The following is a 26,188-nucleotide window of genomic DNA, read 5'->3' on the forward strand; positions in this document are numbered from 1 at the left end:
CATAAATAAAGTAGCAGAGCAGAATTTGGAAAGAAAAGAAGAAACAAATTTTTATTCTCAAGAAATACCGATTTTGCCTAAATTATTCAATACATAAATAAATGTTAGTTAATGTTTACCATATAAATTAATTTTGTACGTGAGATAACAAGACGATAAATTCCATATATGCTCGTTACACTGTAATGACAAGAAAATCATTTATTTGATTTGATTTAATTTATTGAACAATGGTAAAATAGCATTCTTTCATTTTTAGTGGAATATCATATATGTATATATATCAATAGAATGATTAACAAATAAATCTTTGACATAAAACCTTCGCATAGGTATTAACGTGCACTACGGCGCACACCTTACCTCTAAATCTCGAAAGTAAATAAGAGAGAGAAAGATAGATAGAGAGATATATGTATAGTCGATATAACTGTAATGCCATTAGTATGTAGAAAGCAAACGCGGTAGCAGTATTTTAACACCCTTTATAATACACTATATTTCAATCGTTAATCGATCCTTCGTCCTAACAACCAGGTTGAAGTCGTGACTCAGGTCGATTCCCACACTTTGGATATACACGTATATTTCTCGATGACGCGCGACCGTTAAATTTGCAATCGAATGAGATGAGATTATCGGTGGGAGATATTTATCGATCACGACAGGAAGGGAACTACCAGGTCCTCCTTGTGCTCGACTTTTATGTCTGTAAGCGCTGTTACAGCATTGTTGAGCATTTCGGTAATCTGCAAGTTTCAATACGTTTGTTTATTATAATGGTGAGCGTGACAGAAGAGGGCAGCTTGCAGTCTTCTTACCAGTCCTTGATCCCCAGGAGTAAGCGGATCGGCTGCCAATATTTTTTCCGGGGCAGGTACGTCCTTCAGTAGACAAGATGTGCTGTCGGGGAGTTTGATTCTGGCTGCTTCTATCCTCTTCATATATGCGCGAGATCTGTCCATGTACTCATGCTGCTCTAGATTATGCGTGTCCAACGCGCCCACGTCTATGACGTTGCTGTAAGAAGAAGAGCCATTGGTCCGCAAAATTGTCTCGCGTCTCACTAAATTTTTGTAAAATTTTATTTTAATTTCATGGAACACGCTAATGATCATACAGTAAAAATGTAGCTTACGGAAAAGTACATCCGTTAAACAAAGCAAGAATATAAGCACGGCATGAAAGAAAAATATAAAGTATGTAAAGTCAATACACAAGATTTACTCACGCTGCGGTTTCGTGTAAAATTCGATTTAATGCACTTTGTTCGTCTGTTTTCTTAGGCACGGAGCTCGCATATTGGTTAACGTAATCATCGCTGGAAGAAACAAGATTGAAGATTTAATTTTTTTGTAACCTTCTTTATTCAAGAAAAATATTTAAATATTTAAATGTATAATCAGTAAACAAGCTCAATATATACTGCTTACCTGTGTACTCTTGGTATGTTCGTATTATTGCTGACAGGATCGACCAGCAAGTGCGTCCTCTCGTTTGCTTCTCCACTCTGCGAATAAAAAGTATTGTCGATATGTAAAGGAGATGCGTCACAGATATTTAAAGAAAACGCGTAGTTTATTTACTTCGACATCCTATTTGTTATTCTCGTCGTCGTTATGCAATAAAAATGTTTACACAAACGTAACACCAATCATGCGCAATTTACTGGTCGCCAAGTAGGCGTGTGATCCGCGATAAATCGTGCGGATCGCGCATCACGTCAAGTGATAAGACGCGAGGTATCCAGAAAACAGAGAAATGCGATTTCTCCTGATTAACTCGCTTACCTGTGGCCCGGTGTCCTCCTTGCAGAAACTATAGCAGCATCCCATCTTCGAAACAAATCTCCAGCGTATCTTTTTTCGACCAGCAAGGTGTAATCGCTATTGCGAACGGTCTTTCATTTTTCTTCCGGTAAACAATCGGGTGAATCAGCTGTCGTCGCGGCGGGACTCGTACGCACACACTCGCATTTTCATCAGCACTGACAGGGCGCAAAATGATTTGTAGATGTGTAAACTCGGTGTAGCAAAGGCACCGGACGTCCGCGATATCTGGAGTCCACCTATTGAGTTTTGTCATTTGAAAAGATTCTTATTATTTAGACAATATATTACTTTAGAAATGAGAAATTTTATAATTTGCCATTAAATTCTAGCGCTCGAGGAAAACTTTGATTCGCTCTCAAGTCGTATTTACTTTGAACGAAAGCTTTTTATTTTATCCTATTGAATCGCATTACGTGAAAATAAAAATCGCGCCTGACTTGACATTGGGTTGTACTACTACCTCAGTTTTTAATCGAAGACAGAAGAGACTCGTAGTGGACACTTTGAGAATTAATGATGGATCTTCGTTCCAAACACGGTCTTAAGCCCGGTGTCCACGATGCTAGAACTCGGACCGATTTCTAGCATCGTGGACACCGGGCTTTATATACAGGCTGGAAACTTCAGAGGTGGAGATGGATCATTTTGTGTGTCACTTTTTATTTCTTTAGTAGCCACTAGAGGCGTTGCGATCGATGTTCGCAGGGTGACGAGGGACGTCAGAGGCCGGGGGAATATCTGTCTGTCTTTATTCCACTCGCAGTCTTCACAAAACAATATGATAAATTAATAACGCTTTAAATAATTTAAGACTATAAATGAATTAGTGAAATATGTATATGAAATAAAATTGAGTTTTTATTCTCAAAATTAAGTGTGAATAAAAACGAATCCTTCCGTGATGGAAAAAAATGTAATAAAATTTGTTGAAATGTATTTGAAACTCTCTATCAATTGACCTCGATTCATTAACATTTCATCATAAATTTTTATATTTTATTATAAATTTTCGTATTTTATTATAAATTTTATATCTAATATTCCAAAAGTTTGAAAATTTATGATGAAATGATAATGAACCGGGATCAATTGATAGAGATTTTCAAATACATTTTAGCAAAATTTTATTATATTTTTTCCATCAGGATTTTATGTTTAAATCTGTCCTTTATCTTTTTATTTTATTTTTGCGGGTAATAGCTTTTTCCCACTTTTTCCAAGTAACGTCTTTCGGCACTCGAAATAAAGAACGTTTCTGCTCGGTTCTACTGCCGGTCTTGCAATTCGGTACCGCACACCATTTCGTCATTTCAATAAACGTTTCGATAACTTTTGTAGTCAATAACCGTTTTTCAATAAGAGTCATGAACACACGTGGGTTCTTATCTCCGGTTTTTCAAGTTATATTTATCTGCGGACATCGATGACAGCGACGAGTAGTGGTTATGCTAGAAACTAAATGTGTCTTCAAAAAGCGGCCATACTCCCACCACTGAAATTAGGGGTAGTTTCCAGACCTGTACGTAAGACCGCGGTTCCAAAAATTTTCACGGTGCACACGCTATTGTGTTTCGTTTCCTAGCTGCGGAACATCCGTAGTCGGTGTTTTAGTAATCCAATGTTAGGAGTGCGGTCACTTTTATAACCGGCGCGTGCGATTTGCTGTTGCCGAAAATAGACTGACTGGAAAAAAAGAATGTTGCTACAGCGGGTGAGATCTTTGTTTCGCGAAGTAACCTTGCTCAAGAAGGCAAGTGTGACATCCAAGTCGTTCAGGTCGACGATAACCACACCATCCGGAGCGATCTTGCCCGAGCCGAAGAGGACACCGTTCAGCTTCCTGGGCGTTGTCAGCAGCGTCGTGTTCGGCCTTCTGGTCGGTGCAACGATCAGCAAGAACATAGCTAACTTTTTAGAAGAAAACGATCTCTTCGTTCCTGCCGATGACGATGACGACGACGACGATGACTAATGGAACGACTAGCATTTTTTATCTCGGTGTGATTGTTGGAAAGTATGCAACCGTTAGACGTGTTCCTAAAGGTAATTTCTCATTGCACTTATCTCGTTATGCATTTCCTGGATGATTGATTCGATACAAAATCATTGAGTTTGAAGAGGAATTATTGCCTACTCTTTTAACTCTGAAATGTATTTGAATATAAAGCGAGTCTTTGTAGTGATATGTAGGAGAATTGTATTGTGCAATTTATTTTCAGAATCAGATGTCGCAGTGACAGACGAGCAGTTGCATGATGTCGAATAACAAAGGGAGAGGAATCTCTTCTTATACAATTTAGGTATTTTATTTATGATATATATTCTAATACCTGAGATTATGTAAAGTATCATAGAAATATTTTATTTATACAATTGTTGAGAATAGAATTTTACAAAAAATCTATGTATTATAAATCTATATATATATATATATATATATATATATATATATATAATATCTCTATAAATTGAGTTGTGTGTTAAATACAGTGTAAGTAATACACAAACGCTCATTATATGGCATCTGTACAATCGGGCAGCATTATAATGTCAGACGCACATGCGATCGATTATAGTTATACACGTATCTTTTTTCAGTCTTCAGTATTAATATTCACAAATCCCTAATTGTGATTTCTAATAATTTCCTTAGAATTGACATTTTAATGATATATTTACTGAAAACGATTCTAAGAAACTCGAAGAAAAAAAATTCTATTTTAATTTTTTCAAGACTGTACAAATAGTTCACCCACCTTCCTTTACAGAAAAATCTATATTTCTATAAAAAGGAGAATCCCCTTTAACATTACGATTCGATGATAAAAATTTGTATCACAATTTATCGAACAACGTGTAATCAAAAATGTGTATAATCACATATATCAGAAATACGAAGTTGCAGGAAATATAAGTAGATACGCAGTCCAGTTTGTATGAGAGTTTATAAATATGTGTGCATAAATAAATAAATAAACCTCGTTGAATAAACGAAACACGGACTATTACAGTTAAGGCAGACAGATTTCTTTCTTATTGTAAAAGAAAAGTCTGGTTGAAATACGAAATGCAAAATACGAGAGTAAAACTTTTTGTTCCGACATCCATTTAAATTAAGAAACGAGAATAAAACGGAATAAACTTCCCGGGTGCTGTTGAAGAAAAGTGTATTAAATTATCTATCGAACAAATTAATGCTTAATAACGCTCGCTCAAGAAAGCAGCCCGTGAGGAATTATTTAGTAAGTCGAAAGCTAAGCAAACGCGAAACGGTGAAGTTTGCAAAATTAGACTCATTGTTACTTGACAAGCGATTATCGCGCTTCCTAATCGTACAAGTAAAAAAAAATGTATAGATAAAATTATTGCGATGAACTGACTTCTATTTAATCGAAGAGATGCGAAGTACGGACGAAGTATTAAGTAATAAAATCGCGCTGCGCGAGACTTACGTGAGAGTGTTGCGCTTGTATCTATTCTGCCTGCGTACGAAACTAAGCGTAGTAGAAAAACTCCGACTCGATCTTACTGCGGCGGTCTTTTGTGTAAACCCCAGCCGTGAAAGCACTTCGTGAATCGCTTGGATTCTTTACCTTTGGCAGTCAAAAATAACTTGCGGGGCTTTTCAGGCTGCTTTACACGCAGGTGTTGAATGTACACCTATAAAATAAAAACAGAACAAAAAATAGTAATCCTTTTAAACGAAGTCAACTCACTGCCATAAAAGATAGATTGCAGGATTCACCTGTGCTGATTTATAGGCCAATTTAATTTCAACTTCGGAACAGCGAGCGCCTAGCCAGAGAAATACCTGTTCTCCATTATCGAGGATCATTATGTCATCATCTGCCAAGTCATCCTGCAAAAATTAGCAAGCTGTTAATCTTTCATCATTCCATGAACTATCTTGACAATACAAATATAAAGCATATCGATGTTTGAGATTGGTAATATCAAAATCATGTTCATACTTGGCAAAAATCGGTGCACTTTTCACTGATCGTGAAGTACCCTTTCTCATTGGAACATCTGAATAGTCTCGTGTAATTCATGTACTCGGCGTCAGTGTCGTATGGTTTCCTCCCTCCAAGCGCCACCCAGAAGAAATTGTCCGGTTCCTCACCTTCGTTCAACACTTGCAAGCTTATCCACGGCTGCGTAAAATTGTTTTTATATTTATTGTCGACACGAATACATGCAATAATACATAATACCGATTTTGAACTAGAGGAATTTACTTGCTATTTAAAAATCAGATTTACCCTTTGAGGCTTCGATATGAAAAATTCCTAACTTACATTATTGAACATTGCCTCTGCGATTTCCCCAATTAAACGAGCGTCCTCGGGATCAGCTGCCGATCCAATCCACGCGTACACGATACCAGTACCGTCGTCATTGTTAAATGGCACATTTAAGAGATAACTATAAGCAAGAAATAGATCAGTTGACGGACGTCCTAGACGAAGCGTGCGTACTCGATGTCGCGTGTCTCACCAGAAAGCAGAATTCAATAACGTCGAGTCCGCCGGACTGATCTGAATAAGCCGAGTGCATAAAGCACTGCCGTTACTCCGCAGGTGATAAAACTCCACCTTGCTGCTGCCTGGGGTCTTCGGCTGCTTACGTTTGCCTTGGTGAATAATGAACTTCCGTTTAAAGTAACTCATGAACTTGAGGTTCTCTTGCTGTTGATGCGTCCTGACAACTTCCAGATTCTCGCCGAACAACGATTTGAATTTCTTTTGCAAACTGAAAGTTATATGAAATACGTGAGTCATGTTTTGTATTATAATAATACTGTAAATAACAACTGTATATCTGCAATATATATTTTTATACCTAAAGGTAAACGTGAGCCATCCCATGTTTCCCGCATCTCTGCCTTGCCAAAAGTACACTGTACATTGATAATCGTCCTCGTACTGCTCTTCACCGTCTTCGTTCTCCGTTATATCTAGTGGCTAATTTAATAAAAAACGAATGGTAATTTTTATCACAAATTTATAGCCTTACATCAATAAGATGATACGTACCATCCAGTATCGACACAAAAAAACGTAACAATCCGCACTGTAAAAGTGCCCCAATTCCTCCTCCGGCAAACGTACGAATTTCTTGCCCTCCAGTACCAACGCCTCCATTCCTTCCAAATCGTCGTTCCATTCCGTCATGAGTTGATGCGCCTCGGCAGCCGACATCAATGGTTGTCGCGGCATGAATAAAGCGGCCAAGTCCGCCTGCGAAAGTTGCGAAAAGCGAGAAGAAATTAATAGAGCTTCTATAAAAGTGGAATGATAACAACCAAAATTCTACGTACCTTCGTTTCCTGTTGCTTGGCCCATTTAGTGAGATCCGCTCCAGTTTTAGCGACCGATTCAGCCGTCCTAGTAAAGTCCACGGCGATCACTTCATCCCATCCGGTAAATTTAGACTTGAAAATCTGCACAAGAATGTAAAACAAATTACAAACTGCAACGAAGAGAAATCGTAAGTGTTAAGTTTGGCGAGATATTTGTACCTGGGATTCAGTACCCTCTTGCAATCTCGTCACCATTGCATATTCCGGCCTTTCTATCATGTTAAATAATTCTTGAGACAGCTTCACAGCAGCGGCGCGTACCAGTCGCGTCGACTTCTTTCCAAACCTGTAATCGTGATTGATTAGGGAGATGATTTGTAGGCCGCAGATTAATTCAAAGTTATTTTCCACACATGTACTTACCACACATATACATCCAAATAACAATCTAATATGTACACGTTGCGATTGTTCAACAAAGTGTTTGTTAACTTTCCGTGAGGGACCTCGACCTGCGGTAATTCCAAGTAGCCCATTCCAAGTTGGACCTGATACAACCTGGGCACCAGAGGTACGAAATCTGGATCCACGTGTTCCTATCGCAAGAATAAAATTATGATAACAAGAAGATTAAAGAGACCACTGTTACCGACACGTTAACACAGCAAAATGAATTAAATAAAAGTTTCCAATTTGTAATTTTAAATTATATTACTGCAAAAAGAGATCTGAAAACACTGTAAAAACTTACGATAATTTGCAGATTTTTTTGTTCGTGCTCCTCCACACCCAGCTGCAACAGGAAGTCTTCTGTCTCGGCGTTCATGACTTCCGTTATAATCTCGGCCTTATTCTTGCGCTCGTTCTTGTTAATTTTCTCAGCCATCAATCGCGCCTTTGACTTCAGAGTGCTCTTCGCTTTCTTCCCGTACCACATAAAGATCTTGTTCCCCGTATCGAGAACGAAAACGTAACCCGGATCCAGAGATTCGACGCACACTGGGACCGGTTCCAGATGTATAGAAGCTCCTGCTGCGTGCACTCGGTACAGACGCGTGATCGCTGGCTGGAGAAGAAGAAAATCACGACGTAATTTAAACTCTTTGAGAAAATTCGATTACGATATGAGAAACAGTTTAATGTTTACCGTATCTTCCACCGTGTAAAAGCCGGACGACGTGCGGCCGCCCTCGATGTAAGTGATACCCGAATCGAACAGCATCAGGAACTCATCCGACTCGTCCCCTTGCTCTTCCCTGATTGTCCTACATTGCGCGCCCAAGTAATTCCTCAAATTTACCGCGTGGATCGCCGCACAGGCTCGTTTGTCCAACTACGAGCACAAATCGCACAGATTAATCGTGCGCGACTGTCCGCGTGAAATAGCATGTTGTAGTCTTTCCCTACTGTGTCGCATCGAAAGTATATACATATACGTACCGTTGCCTTTTCACCAATCCAGAAATAGATCGCCCAGGTCAATGATCCACCTTCATCTATCCCGGTTTTCAGGATGATGTAACAATCGCCCTCGTAAAACTTGCCGTGCGCCACTTCCTCGATCTCGTTCGGCAGGAAGTTCTCTATCTCCCAGACTGACAACCCGGGTATCTGACCAGCGTCCTCGTCAAAAAATTCCGAGTAGTCCAACGGTGGCTTCTCTAAAGCTTCATCCCATCGCTTCGGCCTGAAAAAAAATGATCATCATCAATTGCAGCTATTTTATCCTGATAAATCACGTTGAGGAATCAGTCACGATAAAAACAGGAAATTTAGAGAAAAAATCTGCTCACTTTAAAGATTCCGCTTTCGACTCTTCGCATTCCTTATCTTTGTTCTTCTCTTTTGCTATATCTTTCATACCCTGTAAACAATAAAATAAACAATAGAAGCACTATGTCTCATGATTAATGATAGGTAACGTACTTTAAGTATCTTGGCTTGATCTTGGTCTGCCTCTTGATCCTGATCCCTCCTTCTTCTCAGTCTCATTTTACGCGCAATTGGATCCTTGCTGTCTATAATCGGAAACCTATTTTTACACAAAATATCAAATTTCCTCGCTTTCTTTAATGCCTGTAATACGTACTGGCAGCTTGAACTGGAACCGGTACATTAGCACCAGCGAGACGCAACTGATGTTGCAAGGAGAAATCGATATTGTAAAATTCGATGCCCGATCCTCTCTGTACTTCCGTCGGTTTTGGTGGCATCACTAAATTCGGGTTATCTCGCAAGTCTAACTGTTCTAAGTCGGTCAAAAGATGGATGGCATCCGGTACAGTGATCAATCGGTTTGACGTTAATACTAGTTGCTTCAATGAGCCGCATCTAAGAAAAGATATTTTCTTATAGTGTCACGTCCAAGAAAACGATCTTTAGTTTCTCTTTTTGATAAAACAGAATAAGGAAGAGAATAATGAAGAAAGCTCACACCTGCACAATCCCTCTGGTATCATCTCCAAATGATTGTTAGCGGCAGAGAACACCTGCAGCGACGATAATTTTCCAATTCCAGATGGTATGCCCTCAAAGTCCAATTCATTATCATTTAAATATAACCTTCTTAATGTGAAGATCTTGCACAGAGAAGCCGGTATTGCACTTAATTTATTTCTCGACACGTTTAGAATCTCCAATTTTGTCCATAATTCTAAACATAGTATATTGTCTTGTGTTAATCTATCTCGTGAAATAATTTAAGGATCATTGGATAATTCTAGCAATATATTTACCGATTGCCGTTGACAATTCCGTTATCTGATTGTCGCTGAGGTTTAAACGACGCAAGTTCGATAAGGAATACAGCGCGTCAGGCACACGGGGTAAATTATTCAGTGATAAATCGAGCTCCTGTAAGTTCGTTAAGGTTTCCAGACTAGATGGTATATTATTCAATGTTCGTTGTGTGTCTCGCATTTGTAGCGTCGTTAAATTCATCAACGATGGCAGTTGTCTGAAGTATAATATAAAATAAACGGTTTTATTAGGAAAAACATTCAAATTTCATATTCATCTGTTTTAAATATAAAATTTTTGGACGTAATCGATATTCTTCCTACCTTAATTGAAAGTGACCCAAAGGATTATGATTTAGATTTAAAGTTTGTAAGTTAGCCAAGCGGCGAGTCTGCGGTGGCACCGTTTCTAGTTTATTGTGACTGAGATCCAGAAACAATAAATCTGTCAAGTGGATGAACAATGTATTTGGTATAGTCTCGATACTGAAACATAAATAAAAATAATGTCACAATATCTCTCTACAAGGAATCATAATCCATATCTAGTTGCCGATACATACTGATTATGGCTCAAGTTAAGATTGAGCAAGGAACGTGCTCTCTCTAGGCCTTCAGGTACCTCCTTCAAATTGTTGTGACTCAAGTCTAGAGTTGTTAATTCCTCTAAGTGAAACAATTCCGCTGGGATACCGCTGGATTTGATATTATTATGCCTTATGTTCAGTGTTCTGAGACATCCCAATTCTGTCAATTCTCCGTACAAACGTTCTAGCTTGTTTTTGACAAGTGATAGATGTTCCTGATAATTAAATCATCACGTTAATATACATGATTGCTAAGCATTCAAATAATATTATTATATGTATACTTAAAAGTGAATTTACAATATATCATGATATATTCTTAACATGTCATTTCAAACGTCACATTACCAATTTCAGCAATTTGCCCATCTCCTCTGGAATCTCTGCCAAATTTGTTTTGTCTAATTTCAGCCATTGTATTCCAGTCATGAGACGCATAGATTCGGGAAATTTGCCATCCTACAAATATTAAAATTATCTTTGCTATAGCTAACTGTCTTGTTTTATATAATGTGTAATATGTAACAACTCTGAAACATTGCTTAATAGTTGAAACATGACTTGTCATTCAGCTAGACATTTGCAATCTTTATCTTTCACGTCAAGGTAAAACTACATCACGCTTCATTCGCTCCTTAAAATTCGCTCCTGCACTAATCACTGAGTAAAATCGCCAAAGTCGAAGAAAATTTATAAAACACTCTAACAGCAATGATTTCAATCGAGGAAACATTCAACTTCGCACTTCCTTAACCTAACCTCTACGGTTAACCTCACCGAGCCTTCTCCGGGTACTTACGCCGAAGTCGTTGCAGCTGAAGTCCACACCCCGCACGAACGGCAACACCCCGGTGTTCGCCATTGCATCCAGCGGCCGCTGCGCAACGACGACGTGCCAGCTCCGTGAAACACGAAGAAAACAGCGGAGCCCCACTAACCACCGATGTCGCAGACGCGGCGCGCCGCGTCCATCCGATCAGACACTGTGCGATCGCTGCGCGTCTTATCGCGCCATGCAGCACGCGATAACGGCCGAGTTCGTCCCGCTTTAATTAACTGTCACACCTCATCCGTGCGCGTTCTGACGTCGGACTAACGAGCGACGGAACGACAAATGGTCCATCGCTCCAACCGTTCACACGTTTGTAGGTGCGGCCGTGAGCGCATTTCGAATTCCCCCGAACGATCGGAAAGACAGAACGCGTGCCGCATCGATGAAGGAGATCGTTGGCCCTGTATTTCGAGCAATCGATATTACTCCAGCTCGTGGATGATAAGAGCAAAACGAGATTTTAGATAGACATCTAGAGGTAGAATCTAAAACTTCTCCTTCCTCCAGTTTCTTGATAAGAGGCCTTGGGTTGAATTTGAATGATAATTCCGCGTGTGAATCACGCGTGTTACGAAGTGGGCTTGTGAGTCACGTATCTATCTCTTTTGTAACTGATTCGTGCACGTTTTCCTCGATTTACTTGATTATTTTTTATATCTATTTGTGCTCTAGATGTTTGTATCATATTTTATTAAGACTTCTCTGCTTCATGAAATATATGAAATATTTTTAATACATATTAATAAGAAAAGTTGCAAACTAATAATGAGAGGATTTAAATTCACTTAAATAAAATTGTTTCTAATTATTGGGTTGGCCAAAAAGTAATTGCGTTTTTTTCCAATAGATGGACATACATGTCTTGAAATGTAACTAACTTCATTCTAAACCGCAAATTCATTATGTAGGTTAACAACTCACAGTTCACGCTTGTCTTAGAAAAAGAAAGTACACGATTTCGTTAACAATTGTTTCTTTGCCGTCGATTTCTAAATGGAAAATCAAAAAGAACATTTTCGTCATATTTTGTTTTATTACTTCCGAAAAGGGAAAAACGCTGTGCAAGCTCATCAAAAGTTACGTGATGTATATGGCGAAGATGCTTTAAAACTGCGGCAGTGTCAAAATTGCTTTACTAAATTTCGATCTGGAGATTTTAATGTGAAAGATGCACCACGCTCAGAAAGGCCAATTGAAATTGATGATGACAAAATAAAGGCACTGATCGATTCGAATCGGCGTTTAACGACACGAGAGATTGCTGAGAATCTTAACATATCGAAATCGAGTGTTGAAAACCATTTAAAACGACTTGGATACATTAGTAAGCTCGATATTTCGGTAGCACATGAGCTCAAAGAAATTCATCTCACTAAGCGTATTGACATCTGCGATTCTCTTTTGAAACGTGAGGAAAATGATCGATTTTTGAAACGTATGATAACGGGCGACGAAAAATGGATCGTCTACAACAACGTCAAACGAAAAAGATGGTGGAGCGAGCGTGATGAACCTGCTGAAAGCACTTGAAAAGCAGATATTCACCAAAGAAAGATTATGCTGTCGGTCTGGTGGGACTTTAAAGGTATTGTGTATTTTGAGCTGCTTGCAAGGAATCAAACCATTCATTCAGACGTATACTGTCGTCAACTGGATAAATTAAATGATGCCATCAAACAGAAACGTCCGGAATTGGTGAATCGCAAAGGTGTTGTGTTTCACCATGATAACGCTAGACCACGTACAAGTTTGGTCACTCGTGAAAAATTGTTGCAGCTTGGATGGGATGTGTTACCATGATGTTACCACATCCACCATATTCGCCAGACCTGGCACCATCAGATTACCATTTGTTTCGTTCTTTGCAAAACGCCTTGAATGGTAAAACCTTTACTGCTGATGAGGATATCAAATCGTTCTTGGAATTGTATTTGCTGAAAAAGATAAGAACTTTTTTGAGCGCGGAATCATGAAGTTGCCTGAAAAATGGCAAAAGATAATCAAACAAAATGGACAATATATTGTTTAATAAAGTTTTTGTTTCCCATGAAAAATTCGCCTTTTATTTATATAAAAAAAAACGCAATTACTTTTTGGCCAACCCAATAGAAAGTCGTATACAAATCACTTTATGTGAACCGCTTCTCTCGCGGAAGTGACGTTCGCGACTATCGTGCAGGAAAACACGTGTTGCCATCGTTGTCGCGATTCATATTTCAGCAGGCGTTCTCAAATTGCCAGTCTTGGAAGAAGCGATCAATGTAAACTTCGTGATTCATTTATAAATATCTGAATAAATCAAATAAACGAACAACAAATATACCACATTCATATACACGCGCTGAAACAATGATCAATATCTAAATCTCGAAAGACGTTTTCTCGAACCAAGAGTTTGAGCACCTCTGCTCGCGTTACGCAACTCGTAATCCTCGACGTCGCGAACATCTCGCGTTTCGTGCGATTTTCCCCCTCCACCGAGCCACGCGAGAAAAATCTGACGTAATCGGGCTCGGTCTTGACGCGCGCGTGAATGGCAGGATGGGCAGCGGTGTGCAGAGCATCTTCTCGATCCGCAGGTATGAATTTATTCGGTCCGGTCACCCAATTTGCTCAACCGGTGGTTTCGTATTGCGCGCCATGTTCGAGACTTGAGTCTCGTTGTGCCAGCACGTTATCGGTTGGAGCATGCTCCATCATCGTGTGTGCTAGGGAGAGAGACAGAGAGAGAGAGAGAGAGCACCGCGTTAAACGTGCCGTGCTCGACGCCTGAACCTCGATCGCGTTCTCCTGAAACACACTTGATCGCCAGAGCGTTTTCACAATCATCTTCGTTTATATGGCTTCAGTTGAGGAACTGGATCAGCAAGTCGACAGCGGCATGGGCAGTAGCGACGCACGTTCCCCCGAAGTGAAATCGCTCCTCCCGGACGACGATGACGACGACGAGGAGGTATGGGAGATAGCGCGTTAGATCCTACGGAAGATGCCCCGTGTTTATGCGCTCGCGTTCGCAAAACGCCGGGATGTCTTAAGAGACAGCGTGAAGTACAGCTTCAGGGTTGCGTGTAATGCCTGCTCCGTTGAGCACGCGCTACCAAAGATTAAAAGAGCTGTACAAAGTATCGTTTGGCATTTACCTTGCCGGTGCATAATGAGTAATATTAAATTATAAATATTAATATTATATCAATATTAATATTACGTATGAATGTGTAAATGTATGCTTCCTCGTTACGTAAACTCGTGGAGAGTATGTTAATTCCAGATTTCGAGACTCGATTAACTGACGAATGTAACGTTTTCTGCGTTTAGGATGAGAGCCTGTCGGAGAGATTAATAGGACTCACTGAAATGTTCCCCGAACCAGTACGCAATTTTGGATATAACGTTGGAACCTGTTTATGCACCTGTATCAAAGGTAATCTTGCTCCTTGCTTCTTAAAGTATATACATATATATATATATTTTATGAGAATGAGGCGAAGTCAGAAATATATGCCAGCTGACGGTAAGCTACAACATCGTTTCTGTAAATTTCTTTTCATATAGGTCTATATGCATATTCGTGTTCGGCCACGTGGCTGGTCTTCAGCTCATCAGCGATTCTCTTCGCGCCAATCATCTTCGAGATGGAGCGCGCACAAATGGAAGACCTGCAACGTACGCAGCAGAAACAGGTTCTCTTAGGTCCTAATACGGCTCTGGCCGGTGTCAATGCCTCGGGTCTTCCAATGGCACCACCCGTTCAACGATAGGCCATTACGTTATTATTTCACACAAGCATACACACACACACACACACACACGCATGCACATAGGGATAAGCAGACAGAAATATCCTAACTAAAAAATAAATTGGGTCCCTCGCTCAATTATTTATTAGTGCAACTTGTTCAAGGTTTTACATAAATTTACCGCGATCACGATAAACGATTTTTATCGGACGAGAACTTGCGTAAATTGAATGCGTATGCGCTGATCCGTCTAAGCTAAGAATAATTCGCGCGAGATACACGAGATAAAAAAATTCAGAGTGCAGTATGTATCGGTCTAGTTCATTCCTCTTTGTCTACATTCGCGAAAACCATTATTATCCCCGCCTGAGAATTTTTATCGGGATGTGCGGACTGTCGTGAGGCATTTTGTTGTTTTATCAATCAATACTGAAACGGCGATGATTGCTGATCGAAAAGCAAACGGTCGCATTCCGCTCGCTGTGAATAAACGACTGAAAAAAATTGAGTATGCAATCATTTGTGATAGTCACTACACAATGTCTGTTGCCGATTAATCGACTTATCGCCGTATGCCGTCACCTTTGGCGTACTTCACCTGTTACGATATATTGTAATTTCGATAAAACAAATAAAAAAAGAACATAGTGAGGTAGTATCTTTAATACTGTTATATTGTGTTTGATTGTTTGTTCAATATTTCTGTAATATTATATCGCCAAGGAATAAATGTAACGCAAATCTTTACGGAGAAATATTAGCGTGTTATATTATATAAACATATTTATCCAAGATTATTTAAAAGATTTAGCAATTGTTAAATCGCTGGCATATATAAATCGTTTTAATACGCGTTACGTGCAGCTTCGCGTATGAACGCAAGTGCGGCGCACGCATGCGATTTCACGATGCTGCGCGTGCGATGTAGATTTTTTCACGGGGCGAGCGCACACGGTGCGTACCAGGAAGGATGAATCAAGCGAACGTCGAGCGTTTGGTATCTAAACTGAGATACAATGTCAAGCCACGTCGAAAACTGAAAAATATAGACGGGCCGGAGGGGCGATTACGCAAAATCCAGAAAACTCTGACTGCCTTGCTCAAGTACGAACGAATCGAGGTGAATTACAACAGGGCCGACGAGACTAGAGGTTATGTCGAACAGGTATGCGCATCGCCGCGCGTTATCATTAATGATTTTTTCTCGACTGCGAACGCGATATCCGTTTGCTAATACCGCGAGCGCTTCCTCGTCACGTTCCCAGTAGCAAGATTCTCATGACAGTGTTTTTTCTCACAGTTGATAGACCGGGCAATACGCGATGGGCCCACACACAAGGAGACCATGGAAATGGCCAACTACTGGATAACCGAAAAGCAACTGGTGCACAAACTGTTTAAGGTTCTAGTGCCGAGATACCAGAATTACAGCTCCGCGTTCACAAAACTCCACAACGCACCGAGCATATATCCTCTTACTTACTACAAAAGGGCAGTCTTGGAACTCAAGGGTAGGAAGCGCTTACATTTTCTTGGAGAATATTTTAACGAGCCTTATACGGAGATTTAACTGACTCAAGTGTGCGATTGTCGCTCCCCAGGTAACGTGTATCCAAGCTTAGATCAGCACAATACGTTAGAACGATATCAACTTCATAATTTACTGCTCGACGCGGCGAAGAAGGAATACCGGATGGAAAAGTACAAGGAAATTGCGGACAACATAAAGCAATAAAATAAGGAGGTATAGAGGCCTTGTTTGATGCTTGTGTATAGTATCTTAGACGTTTAAGATTTTATTATTAAAAGGAGAAAGTATAAAATTGTCATTTGAGCAGCGATCTCCCTTTCTTACTTTGCCGGCGCGAAAGAACTCAACGGATAGTGTTCCTTGAATTCCTCCAGATGTTTCTCCATCACGCTCATTTGTTTCCTGAAACGAGTGAGATATTAAAATCACTATTATATATGCAATACTGAAGAAATTCCACTAGCGTATCTGTATGCCAATGTACTTGATGTGACCGGGCATCTCCTTGTAGACATCCGTGAACAGCTCTTTCCAGTGCGGCTTGGACTTCTTCTCCGCCTTCGCAAAGGCGGAAAGGATTTCTTTCCTGGTTGAATCTATCAAGTGCTGCTCCCTGTCGTTACACCATAATCCAAGCGACTCGAGATACACACGAAACTTGGTGACCGGTCCGTGAGTCTTCCACTCAGTAATTTCGTCGACCGATCGGTAGGCCGTAGAATCATCCGACGTGCTATGATGTCCAATCCTACGAGTTCGTTTGTTACAATATATTTTTATATTTTTTACACCATTGTGGCACGACGATTCGATCGTTTGATCGTGCGAACAAATAGAAATTGGAGAAATAACACAAGATCTTACAAAATCGTTAGGGAACACGCATCTGCTCACCTATAAGTCATAGCTTCGATCAAGACTGGTTTCTTCTGCTTTATGCAGAAGTCTCTGGCGCTCCTCGTGGCGTAATACATCGCGAGCACGTCGTTACCGTCCACCCTGATGGTGTCAATTCCGTAAGCCGGGCCCTTGGCGGCGATCCCATCGCTCTTGAACTGCTCGAAGACCGGCGTGGAGATGGCGTATCCGTTATTCCGACTGGTCAGAACATTCTTGTTCATACATGAACGTGTCGTGTGTGAAACGATAATCGGAAAGTTGCTAAAGGGATTACCAAAGGAAAATAATGGGACACGATAGAGTGGCCGCGAAATTGAAGGCCGCGTGAGCGTCGCCCTCGCTTGCCGCACCTTCCCCAAAGTAGCAAGTCACGCACGCGTCTTTCTCGTCCAGTTTAAAGGCATACGCAGCTCCTACGGCTGTAAAAAAATATATTATTGGGTTGGCCAAAAAGTAATTGCGTTTTTTTTTTATATAAATAAAAGGCGAATTTTTCATGGGAAACAAAAACTTTATTAAACAATATATTGTCCATTTTGTTTGATTATCTTTTGCCATTTTTCAGGCAACTTCATGATTCCGCGCTCAAAAAAGTTCTTATCTTTTTCAGCAAAAAACAATTCCAAGAACGATTTGATATCCTCATCAGCAGTAAAGGTTTTACCATTCAAGGCGTTTTGCAAAGAACGAAACAAATGGTAATCTGATGGTGCCAGGTCTGGCGAATATGGTGGATGTGGTAACATCATGGTAACACATCCCATCCAAGCTGCAACAATTTTTCACGAGTGACCAAACTGGTACGTGGTCTAGCGTTATCATGGTGAAACACAACACCTTTGCGATTCACCAATTCCGGACGTTTCTGTTTGATGGCATCATTTAATTTATCCAGTTGACGACAGTATACGTCTGAATGAATGGTTTGATTCCTTGCAAGCAGCTCAAAATACACAATACCTTTAAAGTCCCACCAGACCGACAGCATAATCTTTCTTTGGTGAATATCTGCTTTTCAAGTGCTTTCAGCAGGTTCATCACGCTCGCTCCACCATCTTTTTCGTTTGACGTTGTTGTAGACGATCCATTTTTCGTCGCCCGTTATCATACGTTTCAAAAATCGATCATTTTCCTCACGTTTCAAAAGAGAATCGCAGATGTCAATACGCTTAGTGAGATGAATTTCTTTGAGCTCATGTGCTACCCAAATATCGAGCTTACTAATGTATCCAAGTCGTTTTAAATGGTTTTCAACACTCGATTTCGATATGTTAAGATTCTCAGCAATCTCTCGTGTCGTTAAACGCCGATTCGAATCGATCAGTGCCTTTATTTTGTCATCATCAATTTCAATTGGCCTTTCTGAGCGTGGTGCATCTTTCACATTAAAATCTCCAGATCGAAATTTAGTAAACCAATTTTGACACTGCCGCAGTTTTAAAGCATCTTCGCCATATACATCACGTAACTTTTTATGAACTTGCACAGCGTTTTTCCCTTTTCGGAAGTAATCAAACAAAATATGACGAAAATGTTCTTTTTGATTTTCCATTTAGAAATCGACGGCAAACAAACAATTGTTAACGAAATCGTGTACTTTTTCTAAAACAAGCGTGAACTGTGAGTTGTTAACCTACATAATGAATTTGCGGTTTAGAATGAAGTTAGTTACATTTCAAGACATGTATGTCCATCTATTGGAAAAAAACGCAATTACTTTTTGGCCAACCCAATATTTTGTATATTAAGAAACACGGACTCTGCAACAACCGAATGCATAAATATGTGCGACAGAGTACGCTACCTTGTGGCAGCTGGGTCGTCAACGGAGATGATATGGTGACGAAATTCAACTCTTTAGAGCCGTAATGTACCGGCATCTGCCTGCCCTTTCCGTCGTCGTGGCAGTTGCCGTAACACTGGTCCATAAACTTTTCTAACGGGTATCCACGATGCAGCAATACTCCTGTTACATCCAACATCATTTACGTTAGGTGTACAGAGGAATAATGATATTGATTTCGTACCGGCTTCGCGATATTGCGCGTAAATCATGTCCTTAAGAGTTAGAGCGGCAGTGGAACCGATCTGCACAGCCTCCTCGCCGGTGTTCGTCATGTAGAATGAAATGCGGCCTTGTCTCTGCGACTCGTACAGTATCTTGTCCATTAAGCTCAAAGTCACCATGCTGCGGTACATTTTCAACAGGTGCGCATCATCTAGCTTCTCAATGCAAGAGGATATCATATTTATTTTCTTTTACTCTAACGCCCTCCAATTCTTACTTCAATCTAGAACGCCAATGATTAGTACGTGATAATAGCACACGCAAATTTATTTTTCACATTCACAAAATTTATCTTTTTACTCGTGACGGAAATGAGTTGACGAGTAAAGCATTAGGTGAAAGCATTAGAAAGCTTTGTAGGACTAAGATCTCTATTCTGTAATCTCAACAACGCCGTTGTTAAACAATTATTAGTAATGAATAGGTTTTTCCTGATTATTTTCTTTTAAAAACAAAATAATTGTTGCAAAATTTATTACATTCTACATGTTTATAGTAAACTTGTTTGTGCATTGATATTAAAGAAATTATTTTAAAAATAACATTAAATAATGATCAAGTCAAGATTCTTTATGATTCTTAATCTAAATAGAATAAATTATACTAGACTATAAATTGGAATCATGCATAATGTATTTTTGGTAATCAAACCTTTTCGCCTTCAGGTAGTTTAGCATTTCCCAACGGTTCCATAATCCTATATATCGGAATAGTTTTATAGCTGTTGCGAAACTGGATGGTATTGGTGAAAGGACTATTAATGCCCAAGAATTGAGGCTCCTTCGTCTCACTACTGTACTGTTTTACCTAAAATAATAATAAAATAACGGTATAAGAAGAAAATATAAAAATATAAAATAAATAATATAAAATATAAAAAAAGAAAATATAACAACTAAAAAAATGCAGTATATTGACATACTCGATCATTTTTAGCTTACAATATTAATGAATAATTACGTAACATAGTTATGTTATGCCAAATGCAGGACGTGTGTATGATAATTTTAGTATAATATTACAAAATGTAACGAAGTAAACGATAAACAAGCTATTGTATTTACGTATGTCATGTGAATACCTGGAGTAGAACGCGTTGAACACGCGGGAGTTTTTGCAATAAACTTTTGAGAATCATCTTCAATTAAAAACAAAGGTTCAACAACAAAGAAATTGCACGTCAATCCACGTAACACGTTACACGTAATCTCGATTTACATCAGGCTTTTATAATTATTCAACATGCATGATGAGAACCCACTGATAACCCACTGATAACATACGTCAGCATGTACACGCATATCAAATGCGCGTGCTCACTGAGCACGTGTATTTATACGTGTATCTGCACGTTAAAGTTCCACTTTCTACGCTTTCAAGTTTCCATCTTTGTTCCTCTTTCACTTTCATACGTAAGTGTAGTCCACTTAGCGCTACAAGCGCTTCAAAAGATTATCTTCCCCTCTTTTTACTTGAAAAAAGAAAAAGGATAAAAATATACTCCGAAGCAATTGAATTATTAATTAGATCGCAGCCTTTTTCGTATGTGTAAGGCCGGGTCTACAATAGATGTAGTAAGCCTGTAGCCTTCTGCTCTAAGCAGTATGACGTAATTTCCGGCCAAAAATGTTTCACGTTACTTTTATAATAGTAATTTTTTTATCGCACGTAATATTTTCATACGTAGACGCAGCAGGCGAAAATGTCGGACGCAGAGTTTGAAAATTCCGTGTTGGCCAATCTAAGGAGAGCAGAGGAATGCAAACGGCTCATACAGGAATTGGAGGCGCAGGAAGAAATTTAATTTCGTCCTTAGATCTACAATTGCTCGTGTACTTATAGTTTCTATTATATTCTATTATATATAATGTATATTTACAATAAAAAAATCTATTTATTATTAATGTTTAATTTTACTTAACTCGTCGGCCGTAAAGCGCAACACTGTTGAAATGGCATTTAACATATGCCGTTTACTAGACGCGTCGTTTGTCGTTAAGTAATTTATGAATACATTCTTCAGGTATTCCAAATTGGCACCTTCTCTCGACTTACACGCTTCCAACCTGTAATAATAAAATGTTTTTTGTAATTCTAATATCTCTGCGGCATCACTTGCACTCGTATTGATATCGATCATTACCTGGTGATATGTGCCTTCAACATTTTAGTCTCCTCTTGTTGCTGCTCCTTCACGTGGAGCATCTCTCTCAGTTGCTCCCTCAACGTCGCTTCCAATTCCAGAATCTTTTTCCTCGACGATGACATTTGCACCTCCTTCCTCGCCAGTTCCTGGGTGTAATGCAGTATCGGAGGACTGTCGTTCGTCAATAATCCTGTTACCAAATCGGTAATCGGCTCGACTGTATTCTCGTATCTTAAATGCGTCTTATTTTCTATCGCAGCGGCAGTCTCCTTGTTCGGTAGCAGCGCACGAAATGATGTTTTCAAAGTCAATATCTCTTTATCCTTTTCCTCCACGAGAGCCATGGATCTCTCTCGTTGACGCAGCAATTGTTGTTCCAGCAGAGATATCCTGTTACGGAATTCATTGTCCTTTTGATGTAACGTGTGCTCCAGCTTCATACGTTCCTCTTGATGTAACTGAGAAGCATGGTTTCATTGTTAATGAAAAATTGCAGATTTTATTTGTTACGAAGATGAAAGTACCTTCTGTTGATGCTCCAATTGCTCTTGCAAAGCTCTCTCTTTATTTAGCATTTCGTTGTTGATCATGCGTATCCTTTCCTCCAAGTTACTGTTATGAACCTTGAGAAGATTTAGTTGGGTTTTATCGTGATCCTTATCGTGCGTAATAGACAGATTTTGTCTTTGTTGCTGAACACCACGAAACAGATTAGACGATGTGTTATACTTGCACATCATCTGGTGCTTGTAATCTTCAAATTCTTGCAGAAGCATGTCATATTTTTCCTTATAATCGGTATACTCGTCTCGCAGATCCAAGCTACTCAACAACGCTACAAATGACGTACATAATTGAATTACTTGTTCAAATTCTTATTCCACTTTGCGTTTCACTATCGATATGTTGATTACTTACATTTTACGTAAACCGAGTCCTTCTTCTTGTTATCGAGATCGAGTAGGCGAGTATACAGACCCTTTATCTTGGAAATAATTTCTTCCGGTTGATTATTCGACATTATCGTCTCGTGCTCAATGTCCTGCAAACCAGCCAATTGATCCTTTAATTTCTGAATGGCTACTTGATCTTGTTGCCGTAGTCTGTCATAGCCTCCAACAATCTCGGAGAGTTCGGCCAACCGTGCCTCCAATCCGGCTACTCTTGCTTCATGTATCATTGCTAATCCTCTCGCTTGCTGTTCCGCGGCGGCGACTCTCTTTTGCTCCTTAACGTTAAGGACGTTAATATATTTGGATGTAACATTTTCGGACTAGAAGAACGTAATAAATAACTTTTAACGTGATCTTTACTTCACGAATCGCGTTTAAGTGTTGCTTCTTCATTACTGCCATTTCGGCTTGCAGAGAGAGTAGGAGCGGCGGCGTTTCCTTCGCCGCTTCTTCAGCCTGCTTGAGCTTGGACTTGGTAATCTCCAATTCGGCTTCGAGGATTTTGCACTGTGTCTTATTTGCGAGGTGTGTCTTCAATTGTCCTTCCAGCTGTTCCTTATTGCGTTGCTCATCTTGTAGCAGCTTCTGTAACTCTCTGCAAGAATGTGTCATTTGTGGACCTTCACGAACATGAAAGTAATATCACACGTGATACTACTTTTCGCACCCGCAAGTTATAATAATATATAAATTATAATATATAAAATTCAATTGTAGACGTACTTTGTCTTCCTGACGAAGTCCGCGTGTTCTTTCTCTCTCTCGTGTCGCTCCATGATTAATTTGCACTTTACATGCTCGATTTCGGAATGATTGACATTTTGAGCCTTCTTCAGCCTGTCTTTTAGATCTTTGATTACTTTTTCACACTGTAAACATTAATTCTCAATTGGACAATCCTGATAATAAGAGCGGATGTCAAGCTTCTCTTACTTCATCACGTTCGCTTCTTAGTTGCTTCTTATCGATTTGGAAGTTAGCTTCCATCTTCGATTTTTCTGCCGATAACGTGGCCAACTGATTCATTAACATACCCAGCTGATTCTTTAATTGCTCCACGGTTTCAGTATCCTCAGGATCTGTCTGACTTTCTTGTGACTAAAAAATAACAGGCGTCATGAAATACTAATGATAACAGCGCTGATCTTACAAAGAGAAAATTACTGTAGTACCTGTTGATTATCGGATGCATCATCTTTAGGAATGGAAACTTTTTCTACTTTTGGTTTGTCTGTGTTTTCTATATTTTTTGTGTCAGGTTCCATGTCTTTCTCATCTAAAACAAATATTTTTTAGTAATTTCTTTCTCTATCTTTCTACATTTATGTATGGAAATTCGCTGAAGTATTCACCCTGTTGAGTTTGTTCTTTCAATTTGCCAAGCTTGTTTTGTTTCTTCTCGTCAGCAGCCATTGTTATTTAATATGATTGAACGTTATAATTTACTAGTTTGCACCTGAAACCAAATTGAAGGAATAAATTTTGTATGAAATATTTAAATCATTTTTTCACACTCTTATCATTAAGGATAAAAGATGTTAATGAGAAAAGAAACACATTAAGCAGAACATGTTGAAAAGTATAAAGAGATTTTTATATGATAAATATGTCTGTGTATGTGTATGTGTATTATATATTCTCTATATTATCAATTTGAAAACTTGGAATTTCAAGCAAACTGATTTAGAATTATATCGGGTTAAGTAAACACAGAAATATTGTAATTTTACATTTTACATGAGTTTATTGAAACATTTTCGTCCTTCTTTTTCTCTATATAAATTATAATACATAAAAAAATGCTTAATCAGATTCTTTCTTGTTCTCTACATTTTCAGTACTGTCATTAGAAATGGACTTGACTGAGGATTCTATGTCCAACGTTACTGGCCCGCTGTTCTGTATGGAAACTTCCATCATTGCGCCAAATTTACCATCTGCACAAGTTTTGCCAAAAGTAAATTCTTAAGAACGTTCAACAATGTATTGCATAAACCATACTTTTCAATCCATAGTACATAGTTACATTACCTTTGACCAATTCTGGGATATACTTTTTACGAAGCTCGGCAAGAAAATTCATATAAAAAGGTTCTGACTCTTGTGCAGGCATGGCTCTATGAAAATCTAACTTATTTCCCTTCAGAACATGGTACAATGTAAATTGGCTAATGCACAATATCTCGTACTTCTTATCCATTACACTGGCACCCCATTTTTTACCCTTGTCACCATCAAACATTTTGGTATTCAATATCTTTCTGACTCTACGACATAGAAATTGATATTTAAGCGACTGTACTTGTACACGTGAGTGCTAATAATGTTATTTCGTTACATGTATTCCATGTCTGCTGCTCCATCATCCCTCTTTATACCAATTAACACGCACAGTCCATTCCCAATGCTACTAATAATTTCTCCATCAACTGAAACATTACACTTGGCCCTTACTATGATAGAATAACGTTACCCATATAATTCAATTTGCATTAATTTCCAATATATAAATTATGTATATTGGTTACACGTATCATGGTGTATATTCTTGTTACACTGTGATGTACATTATGCATGTGTCACGTGATATACGTTACTTGTGTGTCACAAAGAATACATGTTTGCATTAGATTTAAAAAGTTTATCATGAACATACTGAAGTGTACTTTTTGCAAAAGACGCCTCCAACCTAAAGGCAATTTTACCTGAGACAGAAGCCTTCGAAACTCGTTGTATTACTGCTTTCATCGTCGAAAACCGCTTCGTCTCAGCCTCACGGGAGTCGTAATCGAATGTTACGTTAGCGTGACGAATGCCTCTTTTTTTCTGTAATAAACGCAATTACCGCGATTAGTGCCACGGTGCGCTATTGTGTTTTACAAGGCAGGGGTTCTCAATACGCCACTCACACGTTGGTCTAGGCATCACTGAAGGAACTTTCAACGTGGGAAGACTGGGAAGTATCAATCAGTAACAATTGATTCGTGCAGCAAGAATGTCCCATTCATTGGCCAAGCTAATGATACTTCTAATTTTCTTCCTCACATTTCATCTTTTACATTTTCCGTGTTACAATACGTTAATCGCGGGAAAACATACTCCAAAGTGTATGCGTGTACATACATACAATACAAAAGTCGCTGACTTTGCTCACGACTCATTTAACTGAAATACTCAGGGTGACTTTCCCGACATTAACTGCAAAGAAAATATCGAAATTAAATAAATAGAATTTATTTCCCGTGTACATTTCGTGCGCGAGATAACGTCGAGCGAATGACAGCGATCACCTTTAGCGCTAAGCCCGCCAAGCGGAGGCGCTAAATGGGCGGTTTGTGGAAACGCGCTCTAGTGATAACCTGGTGATAACCGTCGGCGGCAGCCAATGGGAGTTGGCCGACGGTCGCGGGAGCCCATTTCCGCGTACGGGCTCTGCTCCCTACGGTACTGTCGTAGCGACTTTTCGAAGATTGTTTACAAGCGCGACTCTCTCGCGCGTACGCGGTATATACGGTGGCGTGCGTAAATAATCGCGCATCGCGCACGCTCGCTCGCGTCGTAA

At 39.3% G+C, this 26,188-nt stretch overlaps 7 protein-coding genes and 1 long non-coding RNA gene across 13 annotated transcripts; 4 read left to right on the plus strand and 4 right to left on the minus strand.

Annotated features, from left to right (window-relative positions):
- Positions 1-234: 234 nt before the first annotated feature.
- Positions 235-2,003, minus strand: LOC105277086 (ragulator complex protein LAMTOR1). The gene is made up of 5 exons (XM_011335240.3): positions 1,791-2,003; positions 1,434-1,510; positions 1,232-1,321; positions 822-1,020; positions 235-749 (listed from the first exon to the last, which is right to left on the minus strand). Exons 1-5 carry the CDS (start codon positions 1,833-1,835, stop codon positions 660-662), a joined length of 501 nt encoding a protein of 166 aa, XP_011333542.2. The 5' UTR covers positions 1,836-2,003; the 3' UTR covers positions 235-659.
- A 1,339-nt stretch (positions 2,004-3,342) lies between these two features.
- Positions 3,343-6,584, plus strand: LOC105277089 (essential MCU regulator, mitochondrial). Of its 3 annotated transcripts, none has more exons than XM_026968293.1 (3): positions 3,343-3,875; positions 4,052-4,132; positions 6,413-6,584. In XM_026968293.1, the coding sequence occupies exon 1, from the start codon at positions 3,529-3,531 to the stop codon at positions 3,802-3,804; it is 276 nt and encodes a 91-aa protein (XP_026824094.1). In that variant the 5' UTR covers positions 3,343-3,528; the 3' UTR covers positions 3,805-3,875; positions 4,052-4,132; positions 6,413-6,584. The 3 variants fall into 3 exon arrangements, with proteins under 3 accessions (XP_026824094.1, XP_019886483.1, XP_019886482.1); XM_020030924.2 differs by lacking the exon at positions 6,413-6,584 and adding an exon at positions 4,601-4,824; XM_020030923.2 differs by lacking the exon at positions 6,413-6,584 and having other exon boundaries at positions 4,052-4,232.
- On the minus strand, positions 4,136-11,321 carry LOC105277088 (protein flightless-1). Its single transcript, XM_011335241.3, has 22 exons — positions 11,259-11,321; positions 10,808-10,918; positions 10,436-10,674; positions 10,197-10,358; positions 9,870-10,090; positions 9,571-9,787; positions 9,224-9,465; positions 9,061-9,152; positions 8,928-8,998; positions 8,575-8,821; positions 8,282-8,467; positions 7,886-8,200; positions 7,558-7,730; positions 7,354-7,480; positions 7,153-7,275; positions 6,869-7,072; positions 6,675-6,796; positions 6,330-6,584; positions 6,131-6,257; positions 5,804-5,986; positions 5,578-5,691; positions 4,136-5,492 (listed from the first exon to the last, which is right to left on the minus strand). The coding sequence occupies exons 1-22, from the start codon at positions 11,319-11,321 to the stop codon at positions 5,358-5,360; spliced, it is 3,729 nt and encodes a 1,242-aa protein (XP_011333543.1). The 3' UTR covers positions 4,136-5,357.
- A 2,442-nt stretch (positions 11,322-13,763) lies between these two features.
- Positions 13,764-15,783, plus strand: LOC105277090 (mitochondrial import receptor subunit TOM22 homolog). The gene is made up of 4 exons (XM_011335242.3): positions 13,764-13,870; positions 14,141-14,244; positions 14,607-14,712; positions 14,844-15,783. The coding sequence occupies exons 1-4, from the start codon at positions 13,825-13,827 to the stop codon at positions 15,047-15,049; spliced, it is 462 nt and encodes a 153-aa protein (XP_011333544.1). The 5' UTR covers positions 13,764-13,824; the 3' UTR covers positions 15,050-15,783.
- A 172-nt stretch (positions 15,784-15,955) lies between these two features.
- On the plus strand, positions 15,956-16,857 carry LOC105277091 (39S ribosomal protein L17, mitochondrial). The gene is made up of 3 exons (XM_011335244.3): positions 15,956-16,193; positions 16,329-16,539; positions 16,630-16,857. The coding sequence occupies exons 1-3, from the start codon at positions 15,999-16,001 to the stop codon at positions 16,761-16,763; spliced, it is 540 nt and encodes a 179-aa protein (XP_011333546.1). The 5' UTR covers positions 15,956-15,998; the 3' UTR covers positions 16,764-16,857.
- Positions 16,790-21,204, minus strand: LOC105277128 (2-oxoisovalerate dehydrogenase subunit alpha, mitochondrial). Of its 2 annotated transcripts, XM_011335296.3 has the most exons (8): positions 20,609-21,204; positions 20,179-20,334; positions 19,487-19,682; positions 19,264-19,425; positions 17,734-17,878; positions 17,454-17,657; positions 17,044-17,307; positions 16,790-16,961 (listed from the first exon to the last, which is right to left on the minus strand). In XM_011335296.3, the coding sequence occupies exons 1-8, from the start codon at positions 20,663-20,665 to the stop codon at positions 16,880-16,882; spliced, it is 1,266 nt and encodes a 421-aa protein (XP_011333598.2). In that variant the 5' UTR covers positions 20,666-21,204; the 3' UTR covers positions 16,790-16,879. The 2 variants fall into 2 exon arrangements, with proteins under 2 accessions (XP_011333598.2, XP_019886453.1); XM_020030894.2 differs by lacking the exon at positions 20,609-21,204 and having other exon boundaries at positions 19,487-19,750; positions 20,179-20,288.
- Positions 18,202-21,428, plus strand: LOC113561702. Its single transcript, XR_003406379.1, has 2 exons — positions 18,202-18,259; positions 21,215-21,428. It is a non-coding gene; the product is annotated as an uncharacterized LOC113561702 (long non-coding RNA).
- LOC105277092 (D-aminoacyl-tRNA deacylase 1) lies at positions 21,309-26,024 on the minus strand. 3 transcript variants are annotated; one of them, XM_011335245.2, is made up of 10 exons: positions 25,332-25,529; positions 23,979-24,082; positions 23,799-23,902; positions 23,560-23,724; positions 23,350-23,495; positions 22,987-23,221; positions 22,592-22,901; positions 22,198-22,508; positions 21,671-22,131; positions 21,309-21,593 (listed from the first exon to the last, which is right to left on the minus strand). In XM_011335245.2, exons 2-10 carry the CDS (start codon positions 24,037-24,039, stop codon positions 21,428-21,430), a joined length of 1,959 nt encoding a protein of 652 aa, XP_011333547.1. In that variant the 5' UTR covers positions 24,040-24,082; positions 25,332-25,529; the 3' UTR covers positions 21,309-21,427. The 3 variants fall into 3 exon arrangements, with proteins under 3 accessions (XP_011333547.1, XP_011333548.1, XP_011333550.1); XM_011335246.2 differs by lacking the exon at positions 25,332-25,529 and adding an exon at positions 24,658-24,782 and having other exon boundaries at positions 21,428-21,593; XM_011335248.3 differs by lacking the exons at positions 21,309-21,593; positions 21,671-22,131; positions 22,198-22,508; ... (4 more) ...; positions 23,799-23,902; positions 23,979-24,082 and adding exons at positions 24,381-24,563; positions 24,658-24,893; positions 24,965-25,055; positions 25,536-25,824; positions 25,917-26,024 and having other exon boundaries at positions 25,332-25,452.
- Positions 26,025-26,188: the final 164 nt, after the last annotated feature.

This window comes from Ooceraea biroi, chromosome 3 (genome assembly GCF_003672135.1).
Source record: "Ooceraea biroi isolate clonal line C1 chromosome 3, Obir_v5.4, whole genome shotgun sequence".
Classification (NCBI taxonomy): domain Eukaryota; kingdom Metazoa; phylum Arthropoda; class Insecta; order Hymenoptera; family Formicidae; genus Ooceraea; species Ooceraea biroi.